Raw genomic sequence first — 12676 nt, forward strand, 5'->3', positions numbered from 1 at the left:
GCAAAATGTTTTGCTATTTTGTTAAAAGTATAAGCTCGTTTCCACGGTAAAGCAATCAATTGGTGATGTTTTACGAGTTACCCGTTTGTGCTTCAACAGGAAATATTGGAAGAGGTGTTTCGTGAATTGCACAAAGTGAAGGACGAAATCATCGATGGTAGGTTGGTTTAATCTTCTCTTGAAAACCTGAGGAGGATCATTTTCTCTCTCCTAATTCATGTTAATGAATATTTAAAAGGAAGCCTATCCAGCGGAATTGTGGGAGTTTGATAGTTACACACATGTGTAACCACTAGGTTGCACTAGATTCACAGAAAAGTACAAATGGATTTAAAACATCAAACTCTACAAAAGCAGTATCATGAATATTTGAATTTGTTACTTGCACAAGAAAAAGATGAATCCCTTTAAGACATTATAATAATAATAATAATAATAACTATTAGTACTATTTTTGTTGTCGTTATGTGCTAATCTGTTTAATATTATCCCAATAAGTTTACCAAGAGGATATACATTGCTAAATTGCACATCAACTCTTAAATAGCCTACATGCATAATATTTAACATTTGACATTTAGTGACATCAGCACGTTTATTAAATAATATCTAGAGAATGTTATAATAAAAGTCTCAGTAGACAATAACAGTGTTGATTAACTAAAAGGTTTTCTAAGTACAATGTAAGAACACATGCATGACAGATTGAAGGTATGTTGGCTATAAGATTATTATAGTATACTAAGATTAAGTGAAAATTTAAACTGGAGGCAAAGAAAATTAATTTTAGTTAAGTGGGGAAAAATTAGCTGAAATCGTATTCTGTACTTACAAAACTACTTATGAACTACTACTGTACTTACAAAATAAAATAAGATACAGAGGAAAAATAAAATAGTTTTAGTATCAGGAGACTTTGCGGCAATTTTTTTTCACAGCTTTGATGTGTCCGTGGTAAACAAAAAAGAAAAAAAACTTCTTGTGTCTGTATAGCAGAATCTATTCTGCAACTTCTTAATTAACTTCTTCATTTTTCTCATGAATTACAAACAAAATTAAGACTAAAACTAATAAGCAGATTATCAATACATTAACATACCAAAAACAATTCTATACAAGTACCATATCATTGTATATCATATAAAGCATTGTAATAAAAACCTAGCAAAAATACAACATAATAATGGTAATTGAATAAACACTGGCTTCTGTGTTTTTAGGAATAAAAGAGCAGCTGAGAGCAGCTTCTTCTGTTAGTTTAACTATCTAAAAATCCACTACATATGGCATTCAGTACACAAATAGGCCAAAGTATTCACAATAATAACAATGGTGAAATATCCCACAGAATAATTACATTCAAAAAATATATTGATGTAAGTAAAATCACTAAGTAACTTTTTATGTTTTACTTTGTTTGGCAATGTTAAAGTGTTAAAGTCTGTAGTGTAGCTGTGCAAGAGCAACAACACAGGATGAGTAGAAAATGATCAGATTTACTCAAAGATGTGTAAAGGTGTCCAGTGGTGAAGATGTGTTGGGAAATGTAACCTGTACTAATATTTTAAGCTTAACAAATTAAAAAACTAATTTAAAAAGGTAGAAATGAAATTAATGCACATATGAGTTTTGAATTGTATCAGTTTTGCTATTTTTGTGCAGGTTATTGCTCACAGTAGCGCTGCATGTGTCTGACAGTATACATCAGTTTTGTCAGGAAGCAAAAATAAACCACACTGATGATGTAGAGCTCTCAAATATGACACACTTTTTTCTCTCTCCTTACAGCCATTAGACATGAACTCAGTCGAGTTAGCACAACATAATCTTTCAGCGCGACCCCCCCCCTCCCAGACGTGAGCCACCTTTTTTTCAAACCATTGCTCCTGCAGCAGCTGCTGGGGCCCTAAAGAAGAAGAGGAGGAGGAGGCGGAGTCAGGACGGGAGGCCCAAACTGTGACATCTACTCATCACGTTCAGCTGCGGTGTTGAAGCACTGGTGCAAACGTTGCTGTAACACCTCAGACGTGTCTGTGTAACATTTGATTTGTTTGTTTCTGAGAGGAATACGTGAATGGGGCGCACTCTCGCACCAGTTGCTCTCATTTCTTTGTCTGTTTGTTTGCCCAGTTCTCTCCTCTGTCTTTGGTCCAAAGGATATTTGATGCTATGATTTTAATTGCTTTACTTTTTCACAGATTTTTTAAATCGTCATTACTGTCACTTTCATTATTATTCCTATCATTCTTATGATTGTAAGCGTGATGTCAGTAATGAGTAATAGTAGTAGGGTAGTAGGGGCAATGGTAATAATGAGGAAATAATAATGAGAATATGATAGTAATGATAATGTGGATATAATATTGCACATCACTTTATGTCAGTGTTTTAAATTTTATATCGGTTGTTTTCATTTTGTTGTTTTCTTTATTTTTTTTAGATGCATTTGCGAGATCATCCTCTTTTTTCTCTTCACCTGATATAAAATATTTTTTAAAGATTTTTTATCCTTTTCACAGTTATGTGTGGAACCATGGCAGAAAAAAAACAAGACAAAACATAAAAAACAGACCTTGAACTGAAACCAATGTTGGAGTAAACACAAATTTTGGATATTGCAATCTTATGAAATCCAAAAAAATAAACACTAAAAAAAGAGAAAATAATAAAAATAATTAAATACACCCGAGTATTTGTGATCATGTTGTTAATGAAATGTTTATTGGCTGCAAGGATATGGTGAAGTATTGTTCATTTTATTTTCTCCTTTTACGACAAAGTGCTTCCTGGTTTGAGAACAACGACAAAAAACAAAAAAAATATAACGGAAGTTTAAAATGAATTGAAATAAACTGTAAAACACGTCTTGGATAAATGAGGTGGTCTCTTTCCTTTTGTGTGTTTGTTTTGCTTCTTTGCAGTTTTTGTCTCCGCAACACAGAAATCTGCTGTCATTGAAACAGGTGCCATAAATTACTGCTGCTGAAACACATGTGAGCACTTTTGTGCAGTCTCAGTGTGTTTTTAAAGTGCACATTTGTGTAGCCTGTTTGTGTAATGAATGCCCCTGCAGAGATATTCAGTCAACGATCAGTTATGTGATACAGTTTTTACATATGATTTGGTGATGAGACCATCCACAATTCAACCACTGGAGTGTGACGTGTTCCTTAAAGACCACATTTACAAAATACAGTATTCACTAAATATTATTACTATCATTATATGAAGATTGCTTTTTAAAACCTTTCATAGTGAGCTGTGTAGTTATTTTCACATCTTTGTTTATATTGCTGTGTTTTCAAAAGAATGAATCAACCCACATAAAAAGCCCATCAAGACACAACATGAACTGCAGGGTTGTTGTTCACTGATAAAACTTCATATAACTTCTGAGTGCAAACACCGCACCAGCTGCTACACCACGGCTGTCCAAGCCGCTGTACTCGACACGTTCTGATTAGTGAGGCCAGCAGGTGTGAAGGACCACTTTGTTCTCATCGCTCAAACATATACACTCACCCGCTTGTTACAGCCACGGTGCACAAAAGAGCATCTCTGAACACACAACGCATCAAGCCTTGAAGAAGATGGGCCAGAGCAGCATATAAAGACACCTGATGTCACTAGTCAGATACAAACAGGAAACTTAGACTACGGTTTGCAAAGGCTCAAGACTGGATGTATGCTTGAGGTCACAGGTTACAGAGCTAGAAATCTCAATATATCTTATATTTTTATATTTTATTTTGTTGGGTTATTTTTTATACTTAAAAAAAACAAACAAACAAAATTCATTTGTGATGTATAGTTGATAAAGTTAAACCAGGAAAAAATATAAATATCACCTATGCCCATCAAAAACACATTTTTTTTAAGTTGCCTATTTTGTTTGTTGCCCTTTTTAAAGTACATTTGGGATCTCCTCGCTCTACCCAGTGATTTGCTGTATTTTAGAAGCAATTATCATTTGATTAATGTTGCATAAATCAGGTGAGGTTCAGAGATATTTGCAGTAATATTAGCACAAGTGAAACTATGCATTTGTCATAGTATTAATAACAACACAAATTATTATTATTATTAATAATGATAATAAATTGTCACCCTGTTTGTGCAACTAAACCAGAAACTGTGTATAACCTCATGTTTACGAACTTTGGGAACCCCCACTATCGCTAGTAGCACTGTTATCGCTGGGTTCAGTGAAGTCTCGCGATGTTTCCTTGTGACAGAGGATAGTGGCGACGAGAACTGGCGTGGGACGGAGTGAAGAGAGTTGTTATCGAAGAGGGAGAAGAGACAGCGGCAGGAGCAGAGCAGGGGGTGTGTGAGTGTGTTTGTGAGGTCCTAAAAGGAGCACAACACGGCGTGAATGAGAGAGACAAGCTGGCGAATTTCAACATGGCATCCGGAGATACGCTGTACATTGAGACAGACGGCTCGGAGATGCCGGCCGAGATTGTGGAGCTCCACGAGATAGAGGTAGAGACGATACCGGTGGAAACTATCGAGACCACGGTGGTCGGCGGGGATGACGACGACGACGACGACGGGCAACCCATGATCGCGCTCCAGCCACTGGTCACGGACGACCCCAGCTCGATCCACCACCACCAGGAGGTTATCCTAGTCCAGACCCGGGAGGAGGTGGTCGGTGGGGATGACTCGGATCTGCATACGGACGGCGGTGGAGGGTTTGAGGACCAGATCCTCATCCCGGTGCCGGCTCCTGGGGTGGAGGACGAGTATATTGAGCAGACTTTAGTGACTGTGGCTGGGAAGAGCTCAGTGGGTCGGGTGAAACGAGGAGGCGGCACTGGTGGGAAGAAAGCGGGCAAAAAGAGCTATTTAAGCGGCGCTGAGGCCGGCGGAAGAAAATGGGAACAGAAGCAGGTGCAAATAAAGACACTGGAGGGGGAATTTTCTGTTACAATGTGGGCATCGGGTAAGTAACCTTAGCCTAGCTGTGTTTTAACAGCTCCGTTGTTAGCCGTTGCATGAGGCCTCATTACCAGGGCGTTGTCCTGCTGCACCAGACTAGTTCCTGGAGTGCTCCGCCGCACCTCCATGAGAAGCGACGTGTAACACAATTTTTCGATCCAAACCCCCGCTGTAGTATATCGAAATGTTTTTGTTTTGAAGGGAGGCCATGTTTTAGGTGTTGCTGGGCGCCGCCATATTCCCCGAGACGAGTAAGTATGGCGGCGGCCCCGAAAAAATGGCGATAGTCGTGGCCAGGCAGAGATGGCGGCGGTGCTCGGGGGAGTGAGAGAGAAGCAGCTGGGTTTCGGGGGGTTTTCTTCTCTTTAGGCCGCGAAATTGTGGCACTTTAAATGCACAAAAGCAACTGATACAGTACCTAGGTGTCTACTGTGTGATATTCGCTTATATTATGAGTCGGGAGCTGTTTAGCAGTTAGCTCTGGCTGCTGTTGCTGCTAGTTAACCAGACAGCTCTGCTTCTGCATAAGGCTAGCTCCATTAGGCTAGGTGCAGAGTGATACTGAGCAGGTGGGAATTTATAATCGCATAAAAGGCTTTTATGGGCTAAACGAGAGCTCATATTATCTGTGCCTGTGATTTATATTACACAAACTATATAAAGAACTGTTTATCAGAATAACTTTTAGCAATATACTTGTCTACATGTTTTCTGAGTGGACACCGCAGTCATCTATTTTTAGTGCTCTCTGCTGGTTGGTAGTGAGTAGGAGTTATTTACACACATGCACATCTTATTTGCACGCTTATCTTGTTATGTGTTTGTGTGTTAGTGTCTCTTTGTGTTTGTGTGTTTTATGTCATTTGAATTATTTTTGTTTAACATATTTCAAACATGGAATTAATTCCCAGTTTGCATAATCTCTTGAAAACAAAACTATTGTAAACAAGATACTTATTTGAATTAAGAAAAAAATAACAAGTTAAAGTTTGCAAAGTAAAGGTAGCCATATGGTGAATAACAGGTAAACACCCTAATGTGAATATGTGCTTTTATATTCATTTCTCCTGGGTAATTATATTTAAAAAAAAAACCCAGGGGGCACATGTTTCCAGCCTCCTGAGGCTTGTAGCCAGGGTAACACCAATATGTTATCGGTTCAGTCTCTGTAATGTGTTTCTAGATGATAATAAAGACATTGACCATGAATCGGTGGTGGAGGAGCAGATTGTTGGGGAGAACTCTCCTCCGGATTACTCCGAGTACATGACGGGGAAGAAGCTGCCCCCTGGTGGTATCCCGGGGATCGACCTTTCAGACCCAAAACAGCTGGCTGAGTTTGCCAGGTGAGTGTGTGTGTGCCAGTCATCCCCAGCTGTAAACAGACCTGTTTACACTGTCCACACAGTTCTGATGAATATGCACAACAATACCGCTGCTGCTCACGAATGCCATGAGTCTGAAAGGTCAAAAACACACAGGGTAAATTTTAGCTGCACTCTGCTAAACTCTGGGGTTTTTTTCCTTAGTTTTCCTCCCAAGAATTAAAATGTCAAGGTTTGGTTACAAAATGTAATTAGGATTTAATAACTGTGTCAGGTATTACACAAACATGCCTTGTGATTATTTTCTCTGTTTAATGTTTGTGCACAAGTGGATTAGGCCATGTGTAGAGTGTTTACTGGAGAAGCTAGGATGTTGTTACTAAATCAGACCAAAGAGAGGCTTTCTGTTTACCCTTATTATATTGTGTTTTATTATGAATTGACGATTAATTGATCACAAAAGCCCGTGGTGCACTATTCAGTGTCCAGTGGGTCATTTTGTGAGGTTTTTCTTTTTTTAAATTAATTGTTTGTTATTGCCTAACAATGTCTAGTTGATTTTCTTATTCTATCAAAACAGTGCAACAGTTAACACTGAAGGAGTTGTTTCTTTTTTGTGTTTAGTTTAGTTACTTATTTGCAAAGAACAATGATAATGCTGTGGTATATTATTTACCAGGTCTAAGAAGTTTATAATGGTGAGACTAATTGCTGTGAAATCAGTGCGCTGACGTTTACTTAACTGTTGATATCAGTCTGTTTTAATCTCTGTTGATGTTTCAGTTGTCCCTTTTAGTTGAGTTTTTTGTTGTTGTTTTTTTGACTCTGTGTCTCAAAAACCATGATAAGGTGTTTAAAAGGCCTGTAAATATTACATTAGTTGGATTTTACTTTAAGCGTACCAGTGTTTATTTGTAAATAGATGTATACCTGTAATTGGTCTTGCTGTTTTCGTTATGTGTGTCTTTTAAATGCGTTTAAATGTCCTTTAGGAGTCAAGTTAATCAATAATCTGGTGTAACCTGGACCTGTAGATAACACAGGAGCTTATTTCTTTATTTTTTTTTATTTGCAGAATGAAACCCAGGAAAGTCAAAGAGGACGATGCCCCCCGCACGATAGCTTGCCCTCATAAAGTGAGTTCATTGATGTGTCCCTCCTTGTCACTGTTCTGGCCATCACTCCTGATGGGTTTAAAAGTCTTGCACTTTGTTGCTTTCCGTGTAATTGGAAATTTCACTGAAGGTTATTTAAAAGCACTTGAGTGTATTGATTTTTATGCGTGCACTAGAACAATCAGGCCTTATCTGAATTAGCTAATGTAAATGGGTTTTGTTCGCTCCGTGAGCTGCTTGCTACTTCAGTGTGAGGCTTTTAAGAGTACATTATCACTTCAGGAGAGAATAGGGGCACTCTTACTCTATCCCACTGTTTTTCACAATTTAAAGATGTGTCAGAGAAACTGCAGAAAATGCTGAGCTCCCTTTAAGCATGCATTAGCAGAGAAAACCTGAACCTTGCTGCAAAGCACCTTACTAACTGCTTCTTCGCTCCTTCAGGGCTGCACAAAGATGTTCAGGGATAACTCGGCCATGAGGAAGCATCTCCACACCCACGGACCCCGTGTGCACGTTTGCGCCGAGTGCGGCAAGGCCTTTGTTGAGAGCTCCAAGCTCAAGCGCCATCAACTCGTTCACACAGGGGAGAAACCCTTCCAGGTTGTCCACACACACACACGCACAGACTTTCCATATAAAGCTTATAAACTCAGCACTGCAGGGTGCTTAATTCAAGTGAAGGAAAATGGGCTAAGTAATTTCTCCCTGATGAGATTCACCCACCAAATGTCAGTAAAAGTTTATCTTTGGTGGGTAAATGACACCGGCTGGAATTGTTTAAAGTCTTTTCAGACAATTTCTGCTCGAGCGATTTTAACGAGTGATTCTGGATAAACACTGGCATATTTTCATTGAAATGAGACCATTGCTGTGGAAGGTTTTAAAGACGCACTGTTTAATCATTCCTCTGCTCCTCTCCCCTCAGTGCACCTTCGAAGGCTGCGGGAAAAGGTTTTCTCTGGACTTCAACCTGCGCACGCACGTGCGGATCCACACTGGAGACCGGCCCTACGTCTGCCCTTTCGACGGCTGCAATAAGAAATTTGCCCAGTCAACCAACCTAAAGTCTCACATTCTCACACACGCCAAAGCCAAAAATAACCAATGAGAACGTATCCGTCAGCGTCGAGTCACGAAGACGAAAAAAGAAGAAAGGAAAAAAAAAAGAGCATTCTAGCGACACACGTGAGACCTCGTTTGAAGATGGAATGAGAAGCTTGAGACTTATTGATTTATATTAAAAATCTGACAGATTAAAAGACTTAGAACACTGAAATTCAGCTGGTTTTTCCTGAGCCCCCTTTCTTCTTCTTCTGCTGTCATATTGGATGAGGAACGCAGTGACTATTCCCTAAAGCCCCAGCCAGCACAGTCCCTTCGTTTCTCCAGTGGCACTCAGCTGCCAGAAGATGGAACCCATGGACAAACATCAGAGACTTATTTTTACCGGAGTGATCAGAGAAGCAGCGGGCTATTAGTATTTTTATTTGGTCGCATTGCTTTTATTTCCCTCAAGTGTGCATATTGTACACTTGACTCAGGCTGTGTTTAGTATAATTGTGTTTTGTTTTGGGTTTTTTTCTCCTGCATTAAGAGATCGTACCTATGATACAAAAGAAGAGGCCTCAAGACTTGTTTGACCTGTTTCACATGTATACAAAGTTTAAAAAAACAAAACGGCTGTATCTTTGCATTTTCACACCTTCTTCGGTTGTATTTTTCTCTAACCACAGAATAACCTTGTATACTTGTATTGTATGGCTGTATTAAAATTCAGTAGACATAGATAGAGGTGTGATTTAAAGTGTTAACCGATTAAACTTTAGTCATGAGTTGCTTTATATTTTCTAAGAACCGTCTTTACACAGATGAACAAGTAATATGATCTCACTCAGAGCCTGTCACAGTCAAATTACCTGAAGCGTGCTTTGAATTGACTGCGAGACCATCACTTTCTTTGTTAGAATGTAATGTACAGACGTCAACCATGAACTTCCTTTGTTCATATTTACACACATGTATCTCACCTGCCCACCAATAAAATGGGTCATTCCAACTCTGAACTTCACAGTTAGTTTTTACTAAAGTGGGTCTTCTTTGAGAGTGACAAACTTTGTGTGACTGTCAGTCTGCTGCTGCGCAGCATCTCCTCTGGCACCGTGCGCCATGTTAATAACCGAGAGGGAGCCAGAAGGAAAAAGGAGGAGACGGTGCAATGTTATAAATGATTTTTCTCCAAAAGTGTGGAAAACAAGTTGTGATTAAGTCCTAAAATACTGATACGCTTATCTGACACTGTTCCAACTGCTCCTTTGTGTGACTACCTAATCAGCCAATCACATCACTCATTGCATTTAGGTATATAGACATGGTGGCCTTGTTGAGTCTGTGCAATGAAAGTTAAGGCAGTGCTGAAGGCAAAAGGGAGCCCAACCCAGTACTAGTAGTATGAATGTGCGTAAATGTTTGACAGAAAGCACTTAAGCATAGAAAAAAGTTAATGGGTGAATGAGACACGTAGTATAAAGTGCTCTAAGTGAAATTTATGTAGTTTACTCCCCCAAACAAAAGACAACAAAGTAGCCTGATGTTAGCCCGTTCCCAGTTGTCAGCTCTGATTCTTATGTCTTAAACTGTCCATCATCAGTTTTCTCAAAGGTGGAAGGTGTGTTACGCCCGGGACAGGTGATGGACAGGTGTAGGCATCAAGCACAAAGAAAGGTTCCAGTCGACCAGGATGGGAGGTTCACATTCAGAGTCTTATTGGTTTACAAGACCTGTGCTGGCAAATGGTATGGGCACTGTAATATAATTTTAGATCTCTTTAATAGTTAATTGCCTGGGTGACCTCTCTTTTGGGGCTCTCCTCAGCTCTTCCCAGGAGGGTGGCACGGTTGCCCCTTTGGTGGTCCTCCTCGGGTCCTCGTAGTCTGGGGCCTCTGGATGTCTGGGGCCTGGATCTCCTCCATACCTGCTTCATGCCCTGGGGGACGGGGCTACGGCTCCCCACACTCCCAGGCAGATTGTTACATGGAGAAACCTTTTGAATACAAGCGTGCTGATCCACACAGGTGTGCACACAGGTGTACACACGAGTGTTCACAGACACGAACTACACCTTTCTTAGCTGCTACCTCAAAGCACATTATGCGCTGTCGATCTTGCGTGCTGCACAATAACATTTAATATTTAGTATCTACTGTTATCTACTGTTAGCTAGTTTATTGCGATGGTGTTGTATTTATTATGTTGCTCTTTTTTGTTTGTTTTCTCTTCTGTTTTTCTTTCTCTCCCTCTCTTTCTTTCATTCTTTCTCCCTGTCCTATCCCCTAGTCAAAAAAACAAAAAAGTTAATTGCACTACTGAGCATTCAAAATAAATTAAGTAGAAAAGTTTTAGATTCACAAGATGCAGGGTTCTTTGTGCAGGCTTGGTGGAAGGCTGTGTGCAGAAATGCAGGATTGAACCAGAGCAAGGTCAAGAAACAATAGCCCTCACAGATAGATGATGCCTCAGATGCATGAAACTAGGTAAGAGGTCAGGCTGCATGCATATGTGTGTGTGTGTGTGTGTGTGTGTGTGTGTGTGTGTGTGTGTGTGTGTGTGTGTGTGTGTCCATCACTAGGTGAAGCTGCAACTGAGGAAGGAGAAGAAGAGCACAACCTGTCCGCCAATAAGGGGGGCTAAAGGTCTAAACCACGGCCCTTTTGACCAATCAGATAGATGCACATTCTCTTTTATAAATATGTGGATGGCTAAGTTCTCTCTTCCGGGAGTTGGCTACAGAAAACTGTTGCAGACTGTGGTTTTCTAACCGGAAGGAGATCTGTGTACATGAATTATTCTTTGAACTGGTTGAGGCAATAAATCTGTTTAACTTGAACTGGACCGAAGCTCTCTTTATCTTAGAAAAAAGAGAACATGTGTTGACTCAGGATAACATAACAGACACATATGTATACACTTGCCAAAATGCACAAAATAAAGTGTCTTATGACCCACCTTTCCCCACTTCTCTCCGTTAAACCAGTGGTTTGGCTTCATGCCTCTACATGTCGTTTTTATTCTACCATAAAAAATGAATAAATACTAATATAAACATAGGATAAAACATTAGTGGGGTGGATATAACAGCAAGAAGGTCCTTCCCATGTTTGTGTGAATCCTCTCCTGGTACTCTGGCATCCTGCCACAGTTATGGAGGGCATAGCCTGCGAATATGAGCATGACTGTGTGTCTCTGTGGCCATGTGACCCTGTCATAGAGCGAGAGGTGCACCCCACCTCTCGCTCTATGACAGCTGGGTTAGGTTCCAGCCTCCCACGACCCTGAAATGGATAAGTGAAAGAAAAATGATGGAAAATATTAGTATGTGGGAAGAAAATCAATAAAATCTTGAAGCACCTCTTTGACTTACTGGGCTTTAAGTGATTTGTGACTCTTAATATTTAGCAACCACATGATCCTCTATGCAGATGACTCAAAATCTGAAAGGTGTGTAACAGATAGTTCCAAAGTAGGTAAACCTATAAAAAGATATCAACACAAAATGTCATTGCAGGTAGGATTAGCTGATGCAGAAAGTGGTTTTACTTGCACAAGCAGGCTTCATGTAGAAGTGTTCGAGTCAACGGCTGAATATTTCAGAGTCATTCTTAAAGCAACACGCCATGGACACATAAAGTTTATACTGGTTTTTGTGGCCTCAATCATCAAAGATTCGTTGGAAGGAAAAAAAATGGAGCAGCATTTGATGGGAAAAATAATAATTTTTTTGAGTTAAGCATGGAGGTGGAAATCTCCTGCAGTGGAGTCAGTGGCATGGGAAAGATTGCACAAATAGAGGGATGAATGGATTCAACACAAATGGTGAGGAAAATGTCACGCAGTCAGTCATGACAATGGAACGTGAAACGAGTCTGACTTCTACAATAAGACAATGATCCAAAGGAGCTGTCAAGCAGCCTGCTCAGCCTAAAAATATCTTTCATATTGTGTGAAACGGAGCACCAACATTTGAAGAATAATTCTGTTCAAATAAAAAAAGTGTGGCTGTGTTTTTTAAATAACTGCAGACTTTTGCATACAGGTCCACCTAATCTACCAGATACCTGTCTATTAATAATAATTATGTGGTTATTAAACTAGAGGTGGGCAGATCGATTCAAATAACGATAGTATTGATCAATACTCTGTATTTAACCTTTTCTTGTTGGCTGTCACATGTATTTGATTTATAGCCAACAACAGATTTAAACAGAGTAAGCTTCAAGTTTCAAAATACATGAA

The 12676-nt window shown here is 39.7% G+C and overlaps 2 protein-coding genes across 5 annotated transcripts in view; both read left to right on the forward strand.

The window, feature by feature from the left end:
* evlb (Enah/Vasp-like b) overlaps positions 1–2875 on the forward strand; it is a 50196-nt gene extending 47321 nt beyond the window's left edge. For all 3 annotated transcript variants that reach the window (XM_026142443.2, XM_026142438.2, XM_026142441.2), the window contains exons 12-13: positions 100–157; positions 1789–2875. In XM_026142443.2, the coding sequence (XP_025998228.1) occupies positions 100–157; positions 1789–1826 (96 nt within the window). In that variant the 3' untranslated portion in view covers positions 1827–2875. The remainder of the gene's footprint in view (positions 1–99; positions 158–1788) is intronic.
* A 1267-nt stretch (positions 2876–4142) lies between these two features.
* yy1b (YY1 transcription factor b) lies at positions 4143–9443 on the forward strand. Of its 2 annotated transcripts, none has more exons than XM_026142957.2 (5): positions 4143–4948; positions 6128–6290; positions 7345–7405; positions 7829–7987; positions 8313–9443. In XM_026142957.2, exons 1-5 carry the CDS (start codon positions 4405–4407, stop codon positions 8493–8495), a joined length of 1110 nt encoding a protein of 369 aa, XP_025998742.2. In that variant the 5' UTR covers positions 4143–4404; the 3' UTR covers positions 8496–9443. The 2 variants fall into 2 exon arrangements, with proteins under 2 accessions (XP_025998742.2, XP_025998743.2); XM_026142958.2 differs by having other exon boundaries at positions 6140–6290.
* Positions 9444–12676: the final 3233 nt, after the last annotated feature.

Source organism: Astatotilapia calliptera, chromosome 15 (assembly GCF_964374335.1).
Source record: "Astatotilapia calliptera chromosome 15, fAstCal68.1, whole genome shotgun sequence".
Lineage (NCBI taxonomy): Eukaryota > Metazoa > Chordata > Actinopteri > Cichliformes > Cichlidae > Astatotilapia > Astatotilapia calliptera.